Source organism: Zerene cesonia, chromosome 13 (genome assembly GCF_012273895.1).
Source record: "Zerene cesonia ecotype Mississippi chromosome 13, Zerene_cesonia_1.1, whole genome shotgun sequence".
Classification (NCBI taxonomy): domain Eukaryota; kingdom Metazoa; phylum Arthropoda; class Insecta; order Lepidoptera; family Pieridae; genus Zerene; species Zerene cesonia.
Window position 1 is genome coordinate 8,336,399 of NC_052114.1, and position 27,553 is coordinate 8,363,951.

At 33.1% G+C, this 27,553-nt stretch overlaps 1 protein-coding gene across 1 annotated transcript; it reads right to left on the bottom strand.

Moving 5' to 3' along the window:
• Positions 1–198: 198 nt before the first annotated feature.
• Positions 199–27,263, bottom strand: LOC119831157 (facilitated trehalose transporter Tret1-2 homolog). The gene is made up of 10 exons (XM_038354430.1): positions 27,058–27,263; positions 14,057–14,304; positions 13,547–13,705; positions 12,904–13,043; positions 6,912–7,144; positions 3,682–3,823; positions 2,869–2,995; positions 2,408–2,598; positions 911–1,049; positions 199–483 (listed from the first exon to the last, which is right to left on the bottom strand). The coding sequence occupies exons 1-10, from the start codon at positions 27,069–27,071 to the stop codon at positions 362–364; spliced, it is 1,515 nt and encodes a 504-aa protein (XP_038210358.1). The 5' UTR covers positions 27,072–27,263; the 3' UTR covers positions 199–361.
• Between the last annotated feature and the right edge of the window lie 290 nt (positions 27,264–27,553).

The window sequence follows — 27,553 nt, forward strand, 5'->3', positions numbered from 1 at the left end:
TTCGATTCTTATATGATATTAATAAATACAAAGAAAAAACAAACAAAATTATTTAACTGCATAATATCTAAATTCAATAATTGCATATATATTATTTTATACAGTTTCTATTAAAATATTTTACTAATAAAATGATTCAACGAGAACATTCATTATCCACAATCTAAATTAAAAAATCATTGCAAAATTACAAAAAAAAAAAAAAAAATGATCTAATCTTAAAAAAATCGGTACATAACTGGTATTATAATCATAGCACAAGATAAAAAGCAAAAATTTACAAAAACTACAGCGTTACTATTAACATAAATACATTATAATATTAACTATTTTGTTCCCAAATAACTAGTTTCCTATAAAACTACGCGAGGTCCGTCTGTGCGTTTTGTTTTAGGGTTTTCGTTCGACCGCAGAAGTAATCTTCTATCTCTTGCAAGGTACGACCTTTCGTCTCCGGTAGGAATACGTAGAAAAATGCAGTTCCTGAAATATTCATTCATTTGTAGTTTTCCAACGTGTTAATAATAATCATCTTAATCCAAGCCGAGAAAAAATCAACAAAGCAATAATCATCAAAATCCGTTCAGCCGGACTTTAGTTATAAGTGCTGGTAACTAACACCACTTACTTTTATGTATGTACCTATTTAATTAGAATTCATAGCTAAAAGTGACTTGAGAAGATTCTCTAGTTTTAATAAAAGAGAAATAAATAAATAGTTTCACTTTTGCATTACATTGTTTGTAGCACTAGATTACTTACAATAAAAAAAATATCAGAGGACACAAAATAATAATACAAATTCATTCGAAAACCAAAAAAATACAGTAAAACAAAAACAAAATTTAAAAAAAAACACAAAATAAACAAAAAAAAAAACAAAAAATTACCAAAAAACCAAAGCACTTACCGGCGAGAGACAGCGCGCCGTACAGACCGAACGCGCCGTAGTCGTTCAGCGCGTGCTTCAGCAGCGGGAAAGTCTTCACCACCGAGAATATCGACAAGTGCGCCACACACGTCGTCATACCGCCCACTATACCCCGCACCTTGGGTGTGATAACAATTTATTAGAAATCAAAAACTTTTTAACGGATTTTAAACGCGATTTATTCATTATATTATTAACCCGACGTTTCGAACACTTTACAGCGAGCGTGGTCACGGGGAGACTGAAATGTAATGTTATCAATTTATTACTTATAGGACCAATTAGCAATTCATAATTAAGAGGCCATCCATAAATCCTCAAATACGTATAGAAGACAGTAGGTACACATGATAATCCTCAAATACATTTTGTAAAGTCAAAAATGACATACAGTAAACATGATAATTTTTTGAAGTGAAAATTCTGAAGAATCGTTGTGATTTCAAACCTGATGCAACGGAAAAAACGACAGATAAGAGACACAAATACAAAAATGTGTATAATGAAGCCGGCAAAGAAAGAGACAGAAATACATATACTGTTTTATATTTTATATTTATTCATCTCATTCTTTTGTCAATTTACTGAAGTTTCACTTCTATCGGTTGTAAATCACACACATACCTTTTTTTATTGATTTCGAATTGATTTCCAAATTTTATTGTGATAGCAACAGAGATTAAAGTTGTGATGTCAATTGGATTTCTAAACAAAACTGTCAATCAATTGAAAATCTCTATGTTTTTTCATACATTTATAAAATAAAAAAAGATCTGAACGGAATTTAATTTTATGTTTTATAGCATTGAAATGCTTTATAAATGAGAAATTTTGAAAGAATAGAAAAAATTTGATCACGAGGCAGGATTCGAACCTGCGTTTCTTGCCTAACCGTAGCAACGCCTAGCCTCTCGGCCACCCGTGATCCTGCCACAGTAATCGAATTCTTTCTACTCTTTCGGTTTCATGTGCCTAAGGGGCACCCCACGCCATCTATTGAGATGATTAAGAACCATCACAACCAATACGAAACATTATTTATTATTACAATATTGTATCGATGGAACGCGGCCTTTGTTAAATTTAATTTTATGTTTTATAGCATTGAAATGCTTTATAAATGAGAAATTTTGAAAGAATAGAAAAAATTTCTCATCTCAACGGAATTCAAAAGCGGATTTATTCTTAATTCTATTCATGGACAGACTGTTTTTATGTTATCTATCAGGTCTGATCACTTGCATACCCTACGAAATGTATTTTTTTCTTAAATATATCCTTTCATTAAACATTTGTCATTTATTGTGTTATTACGGTCAAAGGAAATTAAAATGTAGCGTAACTCTTTAGCTTCCTACTTCTCGAGACACAAAAATTCTACCCTCAAAATCGTTCCATTGCCACGTGAAAGAGATTTCCAACATTGGTAACAAGTAAAACGATATAAAGACACCTAGATAAGGCCTATAACCTCACCTGCGTAGGATAAACCTCTCCAATCATAATCCAGGGTACGATCAAGAAGCCCAGGGTGCAAAAGATCATGAACAAATAGATGCTGGCCACCGGTATCCAGGGGTACTGGGGTTGGATGCTGTTCTCCTTCCAGTATTGCACATAGTACAAGTACACTGACAGAACTGTCATGGATGTGCCGCAGCCGAGGGCTGGAAAATTATATATCAAATAAAATAGCAGCTTTTTTTTTTTGAAAGAATAAAACAAATTTGATCACGAGGCGGGATTTGGACCATATTTCTGAACCATCCGCCACTCGTGATCCCGCCTCAGTAATCGAACTTCTTCTTATTACATACCTTTCTTTTTTGGCCATTGCATTCAAAGCAAATAAAAAAGTACCGTAAAATGAGAGACGATGCTAATACTGATGATGATAGTTTATGTAAATTCTAATTGGCTCTTATTAAAAGACTTACCCGAAACAAAGGTGAGCGGTCGCCTGCCGCAGCGCCGGCACAGTATGCAGCCCACCACTGTAAATATCACGCGCAGTACACCCATCGATATCGTCAATGAGTACTTGTCTAGAGATGCGCCGGATGCCTGGAGAAACAATAAAAGAGAAATTAAAAAAAAAAAATCGAGAAAAATTGATCACGAGGCGGGACCCGCGTCTTTTTGCCAAACCGTAACAGCATTCGAATTACTACCACTCTTTCGATTTCATGTGCCCTATTTGAATGCTATAAATCTAAAAATTAAATAAAGCAATAAAAACTCATTCATTTTTTTTGTTCGTTTAAAATCATCAGGTATATCAAAGGATTATGAGCAATCGTAACTTTACCCACAATTTAAGTTATTTTAAGTGTGTCGAAGTCAAAAGTGGAAAATCTTTTAATTTCTAACCCAAAACTTTATAATTATTATCGCATATACCTGTGTCATGGTTAGTAATAATGACTACGTTTTACAATTTACCCCTATTTCTATGTGAGAAATAATATGCGAAATAAATAATGTCTATCTCTTCTTGACTTTTACATATTTGGTTAAATTTTCACAGTTTGTGATCCGGAACGGGGTACTTTTTATCCCGATCATCCAACGGAAGGGGATAATCGGGATAGAAAGTACTCAAAAAAAAACCCGGAGACTATATAAATACCTACCAATTAGTAAATTAGTAAATAATAAGTATATCTGTTCCCATGACTACGCGGGCGAAGCCACGGCCGCAAAGCTAGAGCTAAAGTTACAAAATTTTATGCTAAAATCAAATACAGTACCTCAAAAACTTCAACGGCATAAAACGTAATGGTGTTGACGCCACACCACTGGTAGATGAAGAAGTACAACGCCAGTATCCCGAAAGGTTTGAGTGTAGATGGCGCCATGAGCGCTTTGATTATTTCTCGCGGCGATTTCAAACTGGAAAAATATAACATATAATAATAACATAGCGTTACGTTACGCGTTACGCGGGTCACTCACAAATATTCGTACAATGGAGCAATATTTGCATTCATGTGGGGAAAATACCATCCTCAAATAAACCAACTGAAATACGGATAGTATTTCAATTGGTTGGTTTATGTACACTGTAGGATACAGTAGATACAGAATGACAGTAATAATTAATCACTATATAGTATAAAATATAGTCGCTTTATCTGTCCCTATGTATGCTTTAACCATTAAAAGTACGCAACGAATCGTGATGCAGTTTTTTTTAATAAATAGAGTAATTCTTTTTTGTTTTCTCTTATTTTTAATTTTAAAATTATTGTGCTTTGGATGGACATGTATTATTTAAATTTAAATTTACTTTTCATTTTTTATTTTAATCTTAACTTTTGTTATCATGTATTTGTGAATTTCTTTTTGTAAATTTTTTATAAAAACTGATATTGGGTCCTTGTTACTCCGAAATAAAGAATTTACTATTTATTATTATTAAATAAGTTCATACGTACAAAATATCCCTTAAACTAACACGGTATTTAACGCCTACGAAGCCACAAGCTTGTTTAAAGAAATCATAGGAATGTCAAAAAATATTTTTCAAGAGGCATAAGAAAATAGGATAAAAGTAAAAAATATATCTGTATTTTTCGAAAACATCGCTTAAAACTTATAAAGACACAAAAATTATTATGTTTATTTATCCCGTAAATGGTATATGCTATCAATTACAATAAAATAGCTGTTCAACCCACTATTGTATATAAGTAATGGCATTTAAACACCTATAAAATGTTATGTTGATGTGATTTTTTCTATGTTTTTCTCGTGCGCAACAACAATGGAAATGCGAAACGTGCTTGATGCGCTGTTTAAGCGATAACAGTTAATATGTATTTGATACTTATGTATAGAAACACAATAAAAATAACTAAACGCATTATCAAGCCATCTGCTCAAAGGTTTAGAATTAAATATGCAATTTATGTCTAACGAATATAGTGGGTATAAGATTAATAGACATGGTATTTGTTTTATTAAACTATTTTAGCTATAGCATTTCGAATAATATGTGGAAAGATAAAAAGTTGCCTATATGTTATTCTAGATATCCAGCTGTGTACGTACCAAATTTCATTGCAATCGGTTCATTAGTTTTTGCGTGAAAGAGTAACAAACACACACACATCCTTCCAAACTTTCGCATTTACAATATTAAGTAGGAAGTAGGATTAATAATTAACTAATTAATTAATAGGATAGGATATAGTAGGATAGGTTATTCATCTATCGATCATATCATTTGATCGATAGTTCAATCGATCATATCTTCATCGATCAAACTATCAATTTACACATAAATAACTATAATAAAATCAGAAGCTAAAATATATAAATAACATTTAGAAATTAACGGGGAGACTCAACCCTGTCGACTCAACCGTCTCCCCGTGACCACGCTCGCTGTAAAGTGTTCGAAACGTCGGGTTAATAATATAATGAATAAATCGCGTTTAAAATCCTTTAAAAAAAATTTTAATTCCTAAATGTATAATACTCGAGTAAAATCAAACACAAGAAAATACTATATATAAATAACTTTTTACCACACATTGATTATCGTTATACAAACTCAAGACAGTGATCAATATCAAATATTATTCAAGAGTATAAATCACGAACTGTACACGTCACAATATTTACCAACTAAGGGCTAATGGAAAAACAAAACGCACGCCTACAAACACCTTTAAACAACAAACAAATTAATAATACACGATCGTACGCGTATTTACTGCAAACCGTAATTGCGTACACGTAGCCGCGTCTTTAATTTGTTGTCGTCCGCATTGTGTTAACTGTTAATAATATATTATAATAGTTAAAAAAAACTAAAAAACACGCTTTTATCATATTTTGCAAATTGAGAAATGGAATAATTTTATCAAATTAGTGTATTGTCATCGGTCCTCAATAAATCTACAAAGTTTGAACGCATTCTGGCCGTTTTAAGTGGGTCAAAATCGCGCCCAAAGAAGTCGGTTACAAACAAACATACAAACATACAGGTGAAGCTAATAAAAAGCGTGTAAAAAGGGCACTATTTCTAGCTTAATACCGATTACGGCTTTTGTTAATTACAAGATAAAGTTATATAATATAAGTAAAGGGAAAGTTGTAGTGGTGAATGAGCGGCTTTTTAGAAAATTTAAGTGACTGATTTAGTTTTTTTTTTGTGAAGGATAACATCGTAAGAAAATCGGAGTTGCAAGATAATAAATATATTTATTATTAAGAATCCTTTTATAATATTATAAATGGAAAAGTTTGTAAGGATGTGTGTGTGTGTGTGTTTGTTGCTCTTTCACGCAAAAAACTACTGAACCGATTGCAATGATATTTGGTATGTAGACAGCTGGACAACTGGAATAACATATAGGCAACTTTTTTTCCCGATATTCTAACAGGATACGGACTTACGCGGGTGAAACCGCGGGGCGCAGCTAGTATTTTATAAAATACACACCCTTGACCAATAATATAATCTCGTCTTATGCCATTACGTAGTAATAATAACATACGATTATGATAAAGCAGGTTTTACCGCATTTTAAGTCTACATTCGCTTTTATATGTTCTATTTGTATATTTAGTAACCGTTTTATGTTAGTTTAGAAAATTATTGCACATAAAAAATGAATTTATATGGCACGTAAAAGACTTTGTCTGTGTTTTGTGCATATATATAGTATACGCCACCTACGCCACCTACGCCACCGCAACACACGCAACGCCACCTCATTTATAATATTGTGCTTTAATATGATTCTAATTAGGATAACAAATTCTACCAGAATCTTAAATAACATTATCTAAGCAGTAATCAAAATCATTAGAACTAGACCATATTCCAACGGAACCACACGGAAGGCCAAAGGGAAATAAACAAATAAAGAATCATCAAAATCGGTTCATCCATTCGAAAGTTCCGAGATGACAGACTCAAAAAACGAAAAAAAAAACGTTTAAATCACCAGAGAAACAAAAAGCTTACGGTTCCACGTGATTCTTCTCCTTGAACGCAACCATTTTCTGTATCTCTTCAGTCAAATTGCAAGTCGAGCCTCGCAACTTCGAGAGAGATTTCTCCGCCTTCTCCTCCTTGTTCTGCGTCAGGAGGTAGTTGGGAGTCTCCGGGAGCACCAACATGCCGAGGAATGATACTATTGGCACGATCGCACTCACGCCAGCTAGGATGTTCCATGATGTTGCACTGCCAATGATGTACTGGAAACATAAATATTAGATCTAATAGATAAGAGTGTTAAGGTTCAGGATACATTGCACTTAACGATAACGAATGGAGAAAAGAAAGTAATGACCCATAAGTGATTCCGATGTAATCATCATCATTAATTAGCCTGTATTTTTTCCTAATGCAGAGACATGGGCCAACGATTTAATACTAAGTAGGAATTGGTTTGGAAGATTACGTTTCACATAACACCTCTTGTTTTTCTATTTCAACTCAGCAAGATGTCCTGTCAATTCGACTCTAATCTGTTTTCCAAGCGGCTTTTGGTCTTTTTACCCATGATTTAGGGGTAGACTACAAGTGCTAGAATCACGCACGCACACATTTATTTAATCAACGGGATGGTCTCGGATGGCGGTAAATAGGTCCCAGATATAAAACTGGTCGCTAACAGAGGGCTTAGCCAAAAAGTATAAAAAGTAAAAAGTCTGCGTAAACGTGATTCTAATTTGTAAATAAAAGTTGTTATGTATAGGCCAGAAGAGATAGCCATACCGTGTTTAGGCTCTAGGCCCGCTAAAATCATTTTTTTTGCAATATTGTCACCTTCAAACTTGATCTCATTGAACCAAGTGAGCATGTTATATTTTTTAGGTTGTTTGAATTTTTTAACAAATATTTTTGTACGTATTTAATCTTTTCATTCATTGTTTGTTGTAAGATACAAGAAATTAGGAAAGCGTGATCATAAACGTGATTATTTAAAAAATATTTGTAGAAATCTTTCTTGGGTATTTAAAGAGATGTGTGATATCTTATGTGTAAATATTATGTTTTAGAAAATAAGTGATATGAAAAACAAAAATAAATATATGAATCCGCATTGCTACAATAAAAATATGTTATCGACGATGTATTATGATGATTTATAATATTAAATAGATTAATTGTCACAGATATTATGATTAAAATGAAACGCACGTAGAAATTTGACAAATATATTTCAAGAGAGGCAAAAACGTACCACGAGTGAAGCTGGGGCGGACCGCTAGTTTCATATAATATAAATAGCGTATAGTATTGTATACGGAAAGATTTATCGCAATTCATAATAAGATCTCTTATCACGATCAGTTGAATGTGACGTCACTATTTAAAATACCTAATGACAACCGATTGCGCAAAATTCTACATAACGTACTATTTACACAGAAAAAAAAACGTTTTCGTATGGATTTTTGCTATTTACATAGCTTCCATTCGTTATAATGTAAATAGTTTCCGAACTAAAATAAGTTATATCTACCGTGAATTTATTTATTAAATTATGATTGAAGTATTATTAAGAAAAGTGTCTATTAATTGATTATTTACTTAACGTATATCTATTGATTATTTTAATAATACAGGAGATACATTAAATATTTGATAACTTATAACAAATGTTCATGTTAAATGTTTCTACCATACGTAATTGAAGTACGAAGAACCTTTTAAAATTTCATAATGTCGCGTATTCTTGTGTACTCTTGCTTCTATAATTAACATCGAACTGCGTAAACATTAAAAAGACAACACCATTAATCACGAATCTTGAAATTATTTTGTCGTTAGATATTTAAAAAAAATGTATAAATTAAACATAATCAATCAAGTGTTACATAAATTATCCATCACTAAATTTCGCTCCCTAAAAATAAAACAGATAGTAAGAAACATTACGTGATCATAATTTTATCGACGATCCTGTTGGTGTAACCTTATGGAAAGAACCTACTTTAATATAAACAAGGAAGTTTTTCTATCCACAAGATGACTGAACTGAATATTATAATGAAATTATATTAAAAAACCATTTTTTCAAAATTACGCTACGAGCGAATTTGTAGCATGCTTTTTTTGCTCATTTGGAAATTGTTTATATAAATTAATAGCTAGTTTAACGCTGTAAATGTGGTATTGTATTTTTATTGTCTACTAAAGCAATTTTCACCTAAAATAATGTGGGCAAATAAAGGCTTACAATGGGTCCTCAAACTTAAATTTAAAACTACTTTATCCGGCATGAATTGGACCAGTTCGCACTCGAGTAGTGAACACACCCTCAAAGAATTGGTATTATATCTATTTCAATGTAAATGCTACTGTAGGGCAACGCATTCACAGAGGCCCTACGTACCTCTGCAAATGTTCATGGGCGGCTGTGGTCCCTTACCTTTCGACGTCAGCTCGGTTCCCTGCTATAACATTAAAATGACTGCATAAATCGGATTAATATCTAGGTATAAATCTTAGCAAATACACAAATTGATACTCCGATAATTTAACGGATGACGATTAAATGATAAATAGTGTATCAATTCACAAGACATGTATAAATGGATGTTATTTCAATTCATCATGTGTAGAACTTATCAACGTGACTGATTCATTTTCATGCCAATTTTTTATATTCTGCAATACACGCGAATTGCTTGTGACGTGTTGTGAGCATACGACGCTTCTTTAGGAAAATCATTGAAATATACTATAGATAGACGTATTTGAACACGATACAACATTATAAAGTAGTTTTACTTAATAGTGTTAATTTTCTATAGAAAATTCTTAAAATCTTTATTATAAATTAATAGATTTGTCATTGCTTTTTGTCATGTTATTTAAATTTAGTTTTAATTTTACAGCGTACTTCTAAAGCAAGTATTACGTGATACATTCGAGTAATGTTCGTATAAAGTCATATCGTTAAATAACTTACGTCTATTCAGTCCTTTAAACGACTATAGGTTTTAAAATATTATCAATGGACATATTGTATTATTTAAATGTTTGTAACGCTAATTAAATTAACATCTATTAGCATTATAACGCATACGTGAGTACTATAAATCAGAATTGTTCAAAAACAATGTCTTTTATTTACATTAACTTGTAATAATTTATTGTGGGAGTCGAGCACGCTTCGGCACGAATTGGCATGGGAAAGTACAACACCTCCATAAAAACCGCTGTGAAATAATAACACGCTATTGTGTTTCGTACGGCGAAAGGGGGAGCCGGAGGCACCCTTCTTAGTCCATTCCATATTCCAGTCATCAATCCTCTCATTATCGCTTAACCCTTATAAGAGGGTAGCGCATTCGCAAAGACGCTATACCTCTACGAATGTCCATTTGCGATGGTAATCGCTTACGATCAGGCGAACCACCAGCTCAGTTGCTATGACATAAAGAAGAAAATTAACATATCTAGCCAACGAACTAAGCATTAGTTCGTTTAGCAATACTATTTTTACTAAGATAGTCCGTCTGATTGTAAGCAATAGTAGAATCTTTAAGAGTGTCGTAAATTTCTTGAAAATAAAGAAATGCAGGTTTCGCTAGCAAAAATTATAACTCTAAGCCATTATTTATCTGCAAACCATACTATTACCCATATAGGGAAATTAATGAGCCATCTTTAGAATTTTTCATGATCATCAATGTTCCTCCTATGTTGGTTCAGGCCAACCACTGGTCAGGTGCGTGTCATATGTCGTCGATTGCACCCTCGCCTCGTCACGAACCCCAACTTTTCGATTGATGTACCTAACCACTGAACTACTACTGCATACTGATATATTAAAAAACTAGCTGCGCCCCGCGGTTTCACCCGCGTAAGTCTGTATCCCGTAGAAATATCGGGATAAAAAGTTACCTATGTGTCATTCAAGTTGTCCAGCTATCTATCTACCAAATTTAATTGCAATTGGTTCAGTAGCTTTTGCGTGAAAAAGTAACAAACATACACATACTTATACATCCATCCTCACAAACTTTCGCATTTTAAATATTAGTAGAATAAGATTTACAAAGAGTAACCTTCTAAATGCATGATTAAAATCTACGGCAACGTTGTGTAACAAAACTTACTATCTATGCCTTAGATAAAAATGCAGAGAATTAGCAAAGAAAATCATAGTGTTATATAACTGCTCTTATCATTTGTGAATGCGAATATAATACGGCTGTATTAAAAACAAACCACTGTCATAATACTGAACTCTTCATCTTCTAACATTCACAATTATGTTTCTTTCATCATAAGTTTTATAGAATATTTTTTTTACAAAAACTTAAATCGCCTTCAAATTGTCAAAACTAGACTAAATTTAAATGAGACCAACGGGCAGACGCCAGCTTTAGGCAGGCTGTCAAATGAAGAAAGAATCATACAAATCGGTTCACTCAGTAAAAAGTTACGAGATAGCAAACACAAAAAATACAGTCAAATCGATAACCACCTCTTCCTATGCTTGTAATCGGTTGAAAACGACTGTTTTATAACCTATTATAGCCTTCCCCAATAATTGGACAACACAACAAAAAATTTAACCAATATCTCCTGACACATGCAAACAGACAAACTATTACGCTCTATATTATTAGCAGCTATAAATTAAAATTACAATATATATATATATACAATACAAAACGTACTAATGCAGTAATATTACTGATCTCTTCAATTTTTTTTTACATTTAATATAACATTATCTGTGGTAAAATTATACATTCTCGCACACGTACGGCGTATTTAAAAAAAAACTCATTACATATTGTTTAGCTAAAAGTTTTACATTACGTTCGTCTTACACAGACAGACTGAGTCGTTACACGTATTGATGGCGATAAATTTTCTTTAAGTAGCCTTTAAAATGTTTTAAAATATTAAAATGCACAATAGACAAGTTACATCAACACATGTTTGTGTAGACTTTTGCATGAATTAATGTGATATTTCTTCATATCAGTGATATTCGTGTCACCTTACGATACCACTCTCTCTATCATCAAGACCATCACTACAAGAAATCATAATCTATTCACAGATTAAAAAATCTCAGCTATAATCTACGTTCTAATCTATAATCTGTACCTACCTACGTCAATGTATCTGTCATCTATCTAGCAATAGATCAAAAGGCGCCAAACGCTCAGCCATTTAGCGAAATATTCCACATTGAGTACCTATCGGCAATACGACAAACGATTGACGTCATTTCGGCCAATGTTCAAATGAGATGAACACTCGTAAAAGAGCAATTATAACGGTCTTACATAAACGATCGGGTTTCGCGCGGTGAAAACATCGAATATATATTTAGGCGTGGAGACAATAACAGAAATGACATTCAAGGTTTGCATACATTAAATGTGTTTGAATGAATGTTTGCATATTTGTCGCTAAAAAGTAATACTTGAACGGATTTCGATGTCAATTATATAGTTAAAAGTTGAGAAATGATAACTTTGTTGTTTTAGAAAACGTCAGCTAATAAATAAAATTAGGAAAACAAAATCAGTCTATATATAGTAATATTGCAAACTGTTTTTTACCGTTACAATTCTGGTGCAACACTTTCGTAGCGGAACGCTACGTTTTGGAAAACTGCCGTAGAGCTGGGTGTCCATCTTACGATCCAGGCTCCCGTAACCGCTCTGATGAGGACTGTACGCGTATCTCCATAGAAACATGCATGCCCCACAGTCCAGAACAGACTCATCTTCTCCCCTTTGTGTTCGCCCGATTTACCGCCACAAATTGGAGCGCACCATTACACGCTTCAAGTTCGCAAACGTTTTTCCTATGCGGAGCTGTTACAAGAACGCGCTGAAGAGGTTCGTGAACAAAGTGGATACCCGGCTATATAGCATAAGCACTACGTCGAACAGAACGCCGAGCATTCGACGAGCATTACAGAGACGAGGAACACGCTGTAGTGTCCCAGCGCGTGTTAGTCCATATGTACCTGTATGAGCACGCCGGTGGAGACGCCGACGGACGCCATGGCGCCGAGCATGCCGCGCAGGTGCGGCTGCGACACCTCGCACGTGTACACGCGCGCCGGCGCGCCCACCATGCCCGACCCGAAGCCCACTAGCAACCGCCCTGCGGACCAAGTTCAGATAGTTAAGTACTTTAATCACTTCACACGCCGGGGCCGGATCTAGAAAGATCAAAAAGTCATCTGAAAGGCGCGAGGAAACTTTTTCAATTGAGTTTCCCTTTTGTTTTTTTTTCCGACAGTCAAGGTAGACTCCCTTTCTTTTGTGGAAGCCCGAGGTTGTAACCCCGGTTGCCCTTCACTAAACCCGGTCTAGCTTTCTAGTATTTTTAAAGAACAACTTAGAAAAAGATACCTTTATAATTAAGAGAAATAAACAAAACAGGGGACTACATAAATTCTCTTAACTTTCTACATATAAGTAAGAAATAGATATAAATGGTAGATTATTCCCTGCCTTTATTATTTTTTCTTTCGTTTTCCACTTCCCATACATTAAAAAAAAACGTTACAGACAAGTTTTCAATTTTTTGAAATATTATAATAATCGATTTCACAATTACTAAAATCCATATTAAACTAACCGTGAATCAATCAAAATACTCACCAACATAAATCATCGGTACGTTCTGCGCAAACGCAATTAGTATCCAGCCCAGTATAAGCGGTATCTCTGTGAAGATCAACGTGCGCCTGCGCCCGATGTTGTCCATGAGGTACCCGCTCACTATGCATCCGATCGGCGTACCCACTGAACTTAAACTTGCTGCAATAAATTCAAAATCTTCAAACTTTTGGATAAGGATCTTCAATATGGGGAGGCTAGGCACAAAAAATCTTTCGTAGAAAATATAGCTGCAGTTGGAGAAAAAAGAAATGTATAAATACATTTATTTAAAAATGATTAATATTAAATCATTTTTATTATCAGCCCATTGTTTCTAAGGGATAGGTTCACACGGTTACGATAAGATTGTTATTATATCAATGAAAAATTCAATTAGACATCTACGACCATCCGACAAATCTTGCCAGCGAAAAGGACATACAATACGATACCTTTATCAAAAAGCAAATGTAAATAAAAAGTAAATGTAGAGAAACTAAAATCGCTTACCTATCCAACTAGCCTCATTTTCTGTTATATGTATACTCGAATCGGGACTCTTCAGTTGCGGCAACGCCGTCGCCGAAAATCCAAATGCCATTCCAGTATTTATAGTTCCTAAATTTGCTATTAAAGCTGCAACAATTTGCTTAAATGCCTTTCCTCTGCCTTCTTTCCCCGTTTTAGGCTTTTCGGGCGTTGGTGTTTTTGCGACAGTCGGTTTAACTCCATTTTTAAGGAATGGTGTAGCATCGCCCCTGAAAAAGAATGTATAATTTATAGTTTTTTTGTAATTAATAAAAGTTATTATTACAATTTTTTTTTATAAAAGAAATTATACTAATATGGATGAATATTTCCAATATTTATAATTCTATTTTGAAATACTCGAACTCTGACCTCCACGGATGACGTTAGGTACCTTATACACAAAGCTAATTCTTGAAAATTATTACCCCTACACATTTATTTGATATTTGTAAAACGACATATATTTCAAAATACAACAATCATTTAGTATACTAAATCCTTTCATACTACGTTGAAAAAACATTCCAGTCCATTCTAAACAATATAATAAAAACACATCAAAACAATTGTCCGGTTTCAGACGAAACAATAAAAGCTGTATTATGGTAATTATCACTTAATCAAATAATTAATGTGTGGAAACAACGGTACATTGTGCCATAACAGAACTCGTCATAAATGAAGGTTATCAATTTACGAGGTCAATTTCATCCCGCCACGATCAGTTTGCCGCGGGTCCGCTAGGTTTATGTCACAAAACAAATGATTATCCGCTATAAAACAATTATCAGTTATCCATTGTGGTATATTACTACTCTACTATGCAAATATTATTTTATTTCTTCGGACTGTATTCAAACATAGAGATAAACATTATGCTACTATTACACATAAATTAATGCGTTCCATTTTTCTATGAGATATAATTAACAAAAAAACCGCTAACTGACGCCGGCCAAATAACTGGGATTGTATACGCATACTCGACACATAAGTTCACACTTCTTATGTTTTAATATTCGATCTTAATCTGTATATATAATCTTTAATACAACATTTCACAACTCTACACCGAGATTTAAAAATAAATCCGTTGAAAAGTTGTTAATTTCTCATAGTTCAAGAATTTAGATAAATCTTCTGTGTGAGGCAAAAAAAAATCGTTAGTATCTGACGTTTAATGCAATGTGTTAAAAAAAATATAACAATATTACGGCAATATCAAAATAATTTGCATATGTGTTATGTAATGACAATACACATAAGCAGTCGTGGTTTGGAGACCAGAGTAGCAGGACCAGAGAAGGACATTTATCAATTTATCTGCACATCATCCACATCACAACGACACGTTGTGAGGAAACAGTATGTCTAAGTAAAACTTTGATTACATATGAGTTATCACCAAGGCTTAGCGATTGACATAAGAAAATTATCCCACATTAGTGTCGTATCAAAAAAAAAAAATCAAACAATATATTGATAGATAAGTGTAACTAGCAATAAAACGGGCTCATTATGATAATAATATCGGTGTTATTAATAGTGTTATCAGTACAGTCGTTGACACATAACGATGATATTGCATCGTGGCCTTCCGTAGCACGTGATGCTTATATCTATAGGCAATTCACATAGTACACCTTTTACTTATTATATCAATGTTCAATTATTGTTGATTATATTTTGTCAATAAAAATAAATAAATACAACTGCCTAATTATCCATACGGTCGTTCAGCGAAGAAGTTTGACAGGTCAAAGGGGGCGAAGGGCGGGAGTAATGCGCCCGAGCTACATGTACGACATTTTGCAGATCGGGACACTATTTAGGGGCTGCCGCTGCGCGCTTGTTTATATGTCACTTTCATCCAATATAATTACTCACTATTTATACTATTATTGAGTTGTGACAACGGCGACGTTTTTCGACTTTTACGAGATCAAAGGTGTTGTACTACTGTATACTATCTCGTTATATTGTATAATACACAGCAATCACGTGTTTTACCATTAAAATACATCAATACATAATATATAAACAATATACTTAATATAAATTATAATTAATATGTGAAATATAAGAAATGTCTTAACATATTTTTTAAATAAGTTTATCTTTTCATGCGATATGCATGCATATCTTGCATATATGCGTGCATGAAAAAAACATCTTTATTTTTATCAGACTAATTAAACTAAGGTATGAGTAATACTTCATGGTACCAAATGAAATGCTTGAAATTAGTTTATCCTAATTTAAACATTGTTCAAATTAACTAATAACCTCAAATTAAGGTCAACCTGTTTATATTAATAAGTATTTATTTATCTCAATTACATTATTTACTAACCAAATATTGGAATTAGTACTACTACTGTGTTAGATGGATATATGCTATACTTGTGACCTAATTAAAAAAATTGACCCTTATAATTATTATATTATGTTCTTCAATATGTGTTTGAATATTAGATTGTTATTTAATACAATTATTAAAAATATAGTTTTATAAGCTTTTTTAACATATGAAATAAAAATGCCCATCGACAAAAATTTGTAAGAATACTAGTATAGTATTATGTTGTCAATGGTAAGAATAAATAGTCTGTCAGCGTAGTCTACCGTAGTCTTACTTGTCGCGGTTCGTAGTTAGTGTACTTTTAATGGCCGGTCTGAAAAACAGCCGAAATTCAAATCCTACTAATATTATAAATGCGAAAGTTTGTAAGGATGTGTGTATGTTTGTTGCTCTTTCACGCAAAAACTACTAAACCGATTGCAATGAAATTTGATACCTAGACAGCTGGATAACTGGAATAACATATAGGCAACATTTTATCCTGATATACCTACGGGATACGGACTTATGCGGATGAAACCGCGGGGCGCAGCTAGTGATTAAATAAAACAAAAATACACATAAATAAAATGGTAAAACCTCGTTTCGACGTATGAAAAGTGTTTCTAGAAGAAGTCTGATTGGATAAATAAATGTTTGAGTTTTAGTTTAACACTTACAACCCCATTATAGGTTTATCAAAAGGACGAGAAGATACTAAGACCATGACTGACAGGAAAATAGCAATATATTGCCACTTATTCTTTGAAAATTATTCACGGTTTTATTCCACACACCCCTATTCAATCACACGATAATTCCGAGGTCAATGATAATTAATCAGTAGCCTTTAAAGTTTTTATTAATATTCACGACATTAATAAATGCAATCCTATTTATTTATTTATGTATGTATGGATGTTTGTTACTCTTTCATGCAAAAACTACTGAACCGATTGCAACGAAATTTGGTAGATAGCTGGACAACTGGAATAACATATAGGTAACTTTTTATCCCGATATTCCTACGGGATACGGACTTACGCGGGTGAAACCGCGGGGCGCAGCTAGTCTTAAAATAAAAGGTTCTCATAATAGTACCTATATACAAGCAATAAAGTTACGGAATTATTATAAAATTTTACTCATTATGGAATTTTCAGCACGAAGCTCCTCATGGGCTGGCGAAGATAGTACTCTAACCGGCAAAAAACGACCACAACAACAAGATAAGAAATTTTTTATGTCATGTGTTCGCTATGCAGTCTCCAATGTACAGCATATGATTTTATATTAATATTTATGTGATAATTAACACAATTATTACACATTCGCTTTTTATATTTCATATCTATAGTCTTGCGATAACTGTGAACAATTAGTTTACATTTAGCGGTAAAAAAGTTCATAATAGGTTTCTACGAATATTCTAAACCTATATACAATACAATGTATAAATCCTATACGTATATATCTATAGCTATCTATTTGTATACATCTCTCTATATTCAACTACGGTGATAACAAATTTCCAAGTATGCAAAACACATTAATCGCAGTTGTGAAAAGTCCACAATTATGCAATATCTGTCGTTCACAGGCAAGTTTACGAGATCAAACAAAGGAAGCGCACGGAACGGCGGTCATTATCAATTGCCCTCATTAGTCGAACGTAACTCCTAAGTACGATAATTATAGTACTACGTCATATGCGTACGCTTTGAATCCTTTAACGATTATAAAATCAAGAAAAGTTAATCTAATAAATTTTCAACAATAAAAATATTTATTTTCACAAAAAAAAAAGTTCCCGCGACATATAACCCAATGACGTTCCTCTGGGGGAGGTACCACTAAAATAGGACAAAATGACAACAACTTCGTGTCAAACACAACAAGAATCACATCAATTGGTTGAAAACCCACGAAGTTATCGATTACTTATCAACCGAAAAAAAAACACAGTCAATTTCGGTTCTAAGAAAAATAAGTAATTATGTCAATGGGGTAAGTATTTTTAGTAAATAACTCATTATATTTGTTAGTTACGTCAATAACAGAGTCTGATGTTTACGAGACGAGCTTGCTGAGGCACGAATCGCACCAAGGAAGTTAGCACCACACTATCACAGAAGATCGGCGTCAAATAGTAGCAATAGTGTGTGTGTGTTGCAGCCTTTTAGGACGTCCACTGTTGGACATAGGCCTCCCCCAAAGATTTCCAAAACGACCGATCACCAGCGGCCTGAGTCCAGCGGCTCCCCGTAGCCAGGAATAGCGGGGCTGCCGAGTAGTATAGCAATAGTAGTTCCTTATTCCCATTTTCATTCCTTCCTTATCCCTTAAATTTGCTTAGGTCATTGAAACTAGGCGGTTGTAGTCGCTTACCATTAGGCGAACCGCCAGCTCGGTCGCACGCTCTAACATTAAAAACCAAACTTTTTCATTAGCTTTGAGAGTTAGCAATCCAAACTACGGCCTCTGTTAATCTTCATATCCGTCGATAGCGCTAACCATCAGGCAACCGACCAACCCCTTTACCGACTACATAAAAAAGGGAACATAATGCCTGTAAATGCCGCAAGTACCTACATAAAAATCTTACATGTTTACGTCAAAATGTTATCGATTTTTAATACAAATCATAAACATACAAATATTGAGCGTTATACAGTCGTAGATAAGATAATATACTTGTAAAACTAGCAATTACAATTATCGTAATTTAATAACAGAATAAACTTTTCGATACATGCAAAACAAAATATACCATTTTCAACCCACGTCACAAAACTACTCATATCCCAAGTAAATTTAATAAATACATCATACCTGAGTTTGCAGTTTTTCCTACAACAGCCACTATTACAATACATTATATGAAACTACCCTCATAATAAAAAGTAGGTACAAAACTTACACAGAACCATAATTAGGCACGTGTCTTGAAGTGCTTGGTGTAGAACTGCACCTAATGAACATTGAAAACCGAAATAACCGATATAAATAAGATAATTATTTTTGTTAAGTAATCCAAAATTCACTAGTTTAACATTAGATTTGCTAAATAACAAAACTTTAAAAATTAGTTATATCACACGTTAAATCAACAAATAGTGGTATTTGACAAGTTTTTTTTGATTAATTTGAGTTTAAATAATTATTTAGATAATTTTTAAGCAATAAACAACTCACAGCGCGTCAGTAGAACGCATAGTTTGAACGGAAACTACACTGTTGCCATTCAACAGGTATCCGCACCGATAAGTGATTTATTATAATCGGGCAAGCTGCTTCAAACTATCGATTAAGTAAATATTTGTCGTTGATATGCATGTCGAATGTCATAAAACGCTTGAATATTTAACGTTACCTACGAATGACATTGTACACGTTATGTTCCATAGTAAATATTATAAATACTTATTGTCTATTGGTAGTATTTACTGAGACTAAAAGAGAAATTAAATGAGAAACCAACACGTCAATAAATACAATTTGCGATAATGTATTATTAAAAAAATCTTATCGTTAAAAAACCTGGTTAAAAAATGGACCGTTATCGTTAAAAAATGGCCCGTTAATGGAAAATATTCACTATCATTTGTTTGTAGTTCTTTACGTGTCTATTAAAAAAATAAAATAACGATAACCTCATATTTAAGCATTCGGTGGTATAAATTAAAGACCTACCACATTTTTTCGTTTATGTAAACAATTTTTTGTAACTATTATCAAGAAAATTTATCTCATTAGCGATATAATAATTCGAAACACGATTTATTTCAATACTTGTCTGAGTACTTACATAATATCATATTGTTTTCTTAAAAATTCGTCAATAGGTACAAAAACAAAAATTTTTAGATTCATTTACACATCAATGATAGTAATTCAACTTAATGATTAACTTTATTAATTACACGCCTTTGATTGATTCAAAGCGAAAATTAATGGAATGGGATTTTAACATAATATCATAGACTAAATAAGCTCATCAGTCTATTATATTAAAAAAAAACAATGACACAAAAACAAAAACTCAGACTAGAATGTATTATAGTTTAAACGCCGCATTGTATTTAATAATGAACATTCAGAGAACCAGAATAAATTACTATTAAAATATGTTATTGATTTAATATCGGTAACTGATTACAGAGATTTATTCCTCATAGCAATTAAGGTCTAGATAAGCCACACTGGAGCCAGTTTGCTAAAATGCTAATCGTATTTTTTATATTCAATACATCAGTATGGATTTGGGACACCAAACGATGCAAATTGAAGGAATTTTAATTCATTTAATGACCTACTTGTTGAATATTCGTAAACATTACCTACCTACGATAAACGTTAGATCTGAATTATATGTGCTTTTTAGGATGTCAATTAATGCTATAAACATATAGTATAGTGACCCATGCGAGTTTGTTTCCCAAAAGCCACATTTTTATTGCTGCTCCGCTTTGCTATACCGAATATCTATAGCTAAAACATTTTATGCATTCTTTTTATATTATAATAACATTATTGGAGTGAATTTTCCTTAATTATATTGTTGATAATCAAATACATGCAATGTTACGCGATGATAATACAGTTTTGATACGATGATTGTTTATCCATTCCAAATAATCACAAATTAACCTAGAATAATTTTAAATACAATTAAAACAAAAGTATATATATATATAACTAGACCTTCTTGTGTATATAGTTCTGATACCTACGAATTTATCTACTAAAATTTATTTTACATTATTTCCAAACTTTATTCACTATCCAATATTCGTAAAACAATCACACGTGAAACAATTGATACATTATTTTTTACTTATTTTTACGTAATATTAGAATAATCGCATCTCATCTCGAATGCATCTGGTCACTGCTTAGTGTCGCATTACAATATTACATAAAACTCAGTATGATAACTGTTATGCATTGACTTCATAAAAATATATTATAATACTAGTCGCTAACCTGGCTGCATCCGACTGTCCCGGGATGGAAAAATAAAATATACTCTTAAGGACATTCACAGGTGACGTAGACTTTCGATGGTAAAAAGATTTTTTGGAATCGGTTCAACGGATTCAGAGATTACCTCCTACAATCTCAAACTCGAAAATTCACAAACTTTACGCCTTTAAAATATCAGTATAGGTATTGGAAATGAGCGTGACATAAAAATGAATACGTAATTAGCACGTTTAAATAGGAATGTTAGAGTCATAAAACCATATTAATTGCAGTGAAACTAATAAGCGATTTATTAACATTAACAACGCGTTATAATAACATTTTTCTATATCTAAAAACAGACACATTAAATAGATATTTTGTATTAGTAACTTATGGTCCGACCTTTTTCTTCCTCCATAATATTTTTTAATGCTATAACAAATACATTGAAAATAAAATATCCGAACTGGTCGAGCCGAGCATTTAGCGAGTCATTTTAATTATAGAGACTACTAGCTGCACGCTGCGGTTTCACCCGCGTAAGTCCATTTCCGTAGGAATATCGGGATAAAAAGTTGCCTATATGTTATTCGAGTTGTCCAGCTGTCTGCGTACCAAATTTCATTGCAATCTGTTCAGTAGTATTTGCGTGAAAGAGCAACAAACACACACACATCCTTACAAACTTTCACATTTATAATATTAAGTAGGATAGGATTTAGTATGGGTAATTTAAGTAATATGACATTTACTTGTTGCGTCACAAGATGTAACGATTATTATTTTATGAAATGCGATCAATTTTACATATTGATACATAATTTCAAGATACAAAGTGAAAACAAATCGTACTTCATCCCTAACACTCGAACATATCATTTCTTCTGGACGTGTACTTTACTGTGAGATAAGATAAGATTATTTGGCCCCTAACATACTGTTATGTTAATAATTTAACTGTATAAAAATCTTCGCTCGTTTCAACATGACATATAAATCCGCAATTATATGTCCGACCAACAGGATTAACGGAAAACGGCTTCTTAATCGTTGTCTTTGGAGCGGTAAGCCATTTCAAACATACCTATTTATTCATATTAGAAAGCATAACACAAAACATATAAGCAGTGTATCTATATATATGAATGTATCTTGTATCATGTATTTGATATACCTACATCTGTAGCTATTGTTTGTTTGACTGGACGCATTTATCACGAAGTGAAGGGTGAATTTAAAAAAATATTTTTTCTTGATTCGTTGATTACGTGATTTCTGATTGTTACAGGCTATACATATACCACGGGTAAAGCTTGGATGGACCGCTAGTATGTTAGATGGTAATCTTATTGGAACTGACTAAACCCATCGTTGAAATCGGAAGAAATTTGATTAAGGCAAGGAAAGGTCTCAATTTTTATTTGTATTCTATTGTCTGAATTTAAATTTTTAGTTTTATAGCAATGAAAATGCTTTTTATAAATGAGAAATTTTGAAGGAATAGAAAAAATTTGATCACAAGGCGGGATTCGAACCCCAAGCAATGCCCGCCTCTCGGCCACCCGAGGGATCAAGGCTTGGCGTTGCTACGGTTGGGCAATGGACGCGGGTTCGAATCGCCGCCGCCTCGCGATCAAATTTTTTCTATTCTTTCAAAAATTTCTCTTCTATTGTCTAATTAATAGGAATAGTGTGAATGTATCCTAAGTGTCATACACAAAGTGCATGATATTATGTGAGCATTATCAATGATTATATTAAGATTGCCATCAAACAGCTGTTATCAAAAAACTGTTGCTATCTCCATTATAGTGTCATAAATAAGATTATTATAATCTGGTTGTCATATTATATTGTAATGGAGATAGCTTAAAGTGTGAACCATAAAATTTTACGAACTTTTACTCGTAATGATAAGATGAAAAGGTTTTATTGTAACAATGAAAAAATTTGCAATACCGAAGAGAGGAAATGTCAGTTGTAGATAACTTTCCGCCTGTCCCAGGTCCGCCTGGGTTGACCGAGAATAAATAAATAGCCAAGCATAATACGAGTAGCTTAATAGTGTATCTTTCTCCTAGTGAAAGAATTTTCAAGATCAGACCAGTACTTCTAAAGAGTTACCTACAAAGTTAGAAGCTTTACCCTTTAAAATATTAGTATAGATAAATTTCATATTCAACAATAAATTTCCCAAAACAAGCTTTTCCTGTTCTGCTAAGTCTTATTCATTTATTTTCAGAAATTTGTTCTTTGTCAAGCAAACGCTTCGAAGGTCGCATTTAAAAGTAACATATTTCATTAACAATTCGTGATGACTGAATTGGTATTTCTTATTTCAGAGTTTGGCAAGACATCCAACGAGAATGGAGTGGACTTTGATCGATAATTATCTCTTGGCTTCGCTTCCACGCCTTCCTTTTATAAACCGATGAATAACATTCAGATTTGCGTCGAGTTTTCTAATTAGCACCACCAAAAAGACACTGGAAAATGTTATTTTCAAAACAGACGTGTATGCTGATTGCACATTATCCCAAAAAACGTTTGTACTCAAAACCAATACACATATTATAACATATTCCTCGACAGTGACATAAAAACAAATGTAATGCTCCAGAAACTAAATGTTCTAGTATATAAATCCTTATTGCGTGTCATGCACTACAACAACACGATATCATGTGTATACTCTTACAAATAATATTGCCCACAACTTATACAGGTAGTTCCTGAGCGAAGCCATCACCTCCATATTTACACCAACTTCATTTAATTTCTAAAACATCGCCATTACTTTGAGTATCGACCTATTCCAACGCATATCGCTCTTGAACTTTCCAGATTGCAAACGCCGATACATAGAATACAATAAAACAATCACCAAAGTAAACAAATAATGCAAATAAACACCAACAAGAGATAAACGCTCGGTTTACAGTACGTTGACCGCACGTTATCGTCGCGTGATACCGCATTATATTGGAAGCCCGCCAAAAACCTTAACCTTGCTACTACATTAATGGTTACTTGCTCTATATGCACTTTCTTAGTACCACCGGTACTGCGACTTATGCATCTATAAGGTTTGTTTATACGAGAGATCCTGCAGGGAGATATTTGAAGGCATTTATACCTCTCACGTTTGAAAATGATTTGTGGTTATCTCTTCATATTGAAAAGATAAATATTAATAAACAAATAATAATGGTTATGCCTTTTAAATCAAATGGATGAATTTGTCCTTTAAAGCATAATGAAATAAGGGAAATATTTAAACAACCACTCTTCCAACAAAGTGCTGGTTGAAAAATATTAATGAAGATATACTGTGACGCAATATTGGCAACCAAGACTGTCAGTATATCCGAAACCTGTGTTGTATAATTGATAATGAAAAATTAGTATTGTATATTCCAGAAAAGCCACGGGAATCAACCCACGGGAACTATGCGGGTAATATACTACCCTAGGAATGCCTTGAGTACGCGGACAAATCCGCGGGCAGAAGAGTAGTATCTAGTAATCATAATGTAATTAAATACAATATTCATTAAGTTATTAAAATAATAACAAGACAGCAAGACTACAGCAAAGATCTTACAGTAAATTTTATATATGTACGAATAAACATTGACATCTACTATATAAAAATAAGTCAGGTTTTCCTTCCTGACGCTATAACTCTAGAACGTACGAACCGATTTCCACGGTTTTGCATTCGTTGGAAAGGTCTCGGGTTCCGTGAGGTTTATAGCAAAGAAAATTCAGGAAAAATTTCAACAGAAAATTTTTGGTGGCGAAACGGAGTTCGCCGGGTTTGCTAGTTAATAATAAAATAAATAATGCATACATCATAAATATTCAAGAAGCCAATCCAAAATAAACTATACAGTTAATTTGCAATATATAAATAATACGTAACGTTACCTTTAACGTTACCTTGGTGTAGTGATTAATACGTGAGTGTGGAACCGTGGAGTCCTGTGTTCGATATTCAGTGGGGACTCACAACAAAAAAATTTCTCGATCTGGCAGGACACACAAGGCTGATCACCAACTTGCCCATAAAGAAAATCGATCAGTAAAACAGGTGTATATCGCGTGCCCCATACCCCACTAGGGGTGACGGGGCTCTAACTTATATCACGGCAGTAGTTAGAGAGTAAAACATACAGACGTTTTCCCACCATTAACTATGTTTAATAATCCCAGTAACTCTGTCTAACTCAATCTCAATAAATTTAAATTTTCAAGGAACATTGACATCTCTTTAGCTTACAAAATATACGTAAAAACATAAAACCGATGCATAACCTTATTAACGGCGTATACCGGATTTTAGCCACTTCACTTCGAGACTTAGAATGCATAAACATACGTATATTAAGCCTACATTCCACTTTTTCGACATAGCAGACATTAAGCCTTTGAAATAAAATACGTTCACTTAATTTGTAACCAATTCAAATCATTTTGCGCATATAAAATAAAATACTAATCCATAAAAGTCCGCGGTTATTGGTTATATTTATACATACATACAAAACACGTCATAAATAATTGTTGATGTTTTAAACGCCTAACAACATTTCTTCCTTTTGAAAATAAAATGGTATTTGAATACACAATCAAAATATGTTTTTTTTACATATGGCTCTTATTCGCTTTTTCATTATATATATGTAATCCTACTATTCTTATCCTTCCTACTATCCTACTTCTTACTAATATTATAAATGCGAAAGTTTGTAAGAATATGTGTATGTTTGTTGCTCTTTCACGCAAAAACTACTGAACCGATTGCAATGAAATTTGGTACGTAGACAACTGGACAACTGGAATAACATATAGGCAACTTTTATCCCGATATTCCTACGGGCTACGGACATACGCGGGTGAAACCGTGGGGCGCAGCTAGTAGTTCATAAACGACTCTCGTTACGAAATTGCACGTTGTTTATTCTCACTCTTTACTTTTCTTCATAACTACACTAAATATAATAAGCATTAATACACGACACACAACTGCCGCTTATGTCTATTTGCTGCCATTATCAAATAATTTGTATGCAAGTTACTTTACCATAACTCGACTCTTGATAACACAGCTAATATTTTCATCGTGTGTATCTTCATATTAATATCTTCATATTTTATTAAATCTCTACTACTATTATATATGTGACATTAACTATCTATCTGTGTCTTCTTCCCACACAAATGACTGAATCGATTTGGATGAAGTTTAGTATATAGTTTAAGATCCGAGAATGGATATTGGATAGTTTTTTTTCCCGAAAATCCCAAAGGAACGGGAACTGTGAGAGGAAAACCCCGGAAGGACTATTTTTTACTTTGACTACAAGGGCGACGCCGCGGGCAGAAAGCTAGTTTAATATCCTTACGCTCATAGTATTAACAGCAACTTGAATTCTACTTACAAATAAAAATATTGAAATAATATGATTTTTGTTTTTTAAAATAACATTTCTGTAACCAAATAAAAAAAAAATGTTATTTAGACAAAAATTTTTTCTTTCATATCATTTAATCAACATTATATAGAAATCCTATCTTATTCTAGTATTTTATAAGTTTTTCTATATATAAACTTATTCCGTAGTAGCACCTTATTAATTTAACATCAACTAATCCAATTACAACTTACTTTTCGTCTGCCATTTTATTGTATTATTTAATTACACTATATAATATTAATGTCCACAAAATATCACAGATTATTTTGCAACGTAAAGCTGAACATCACATAATGTCCACCGACCGCTATACCACTTCTATAAAAAGTTGACCGAAATATCGTGAAAATAGACGCACGATGTTACACGCACGTATACTTCCCGCGGCTCTTACATATGTACTGGCATTATATACAAGTTTCCTCGCATATATGGATGTTTTTATGTGTAAACGTTTGCACAAAAGCGCGGCAAAAATATAGCGACAACATAATATTTTTAATCTGTATGAAATCGTGACGCCTGCCGCGCGTGTCTCACACGGCTGTAACGTTAACGAAAAAGTTGCCGTTCCATTTTTAACTTAAAAATTCAAATTATTAATATAATATGCGTTGTATGCTTACTTATCGAAGAGTATTTTAAAATGTATTTTTTTTAATGCTTTCCTTCAATTGTTACCAATTA

Excerpts from the sequence above, each read along its gene's own strand:
- LOC119831157 (XM_038354430.1), bottom strand. Across the intron at positions 3,824-6,911 it reads GAGAAGAATCACGTGGAACC|TTTGAAATCGCCGCGAGAAA; the intron begins GTAAGCTTTTTG and ends ATATTTTTCCAG. Across the intron at positions 1,050-2,407 it reads GAGAGGTTTATCCTACGCAG|GTGCGGGGTATAGTGGGCGG; the intron begins GTGAGGTTATAG and ends ATCACACCCAAG.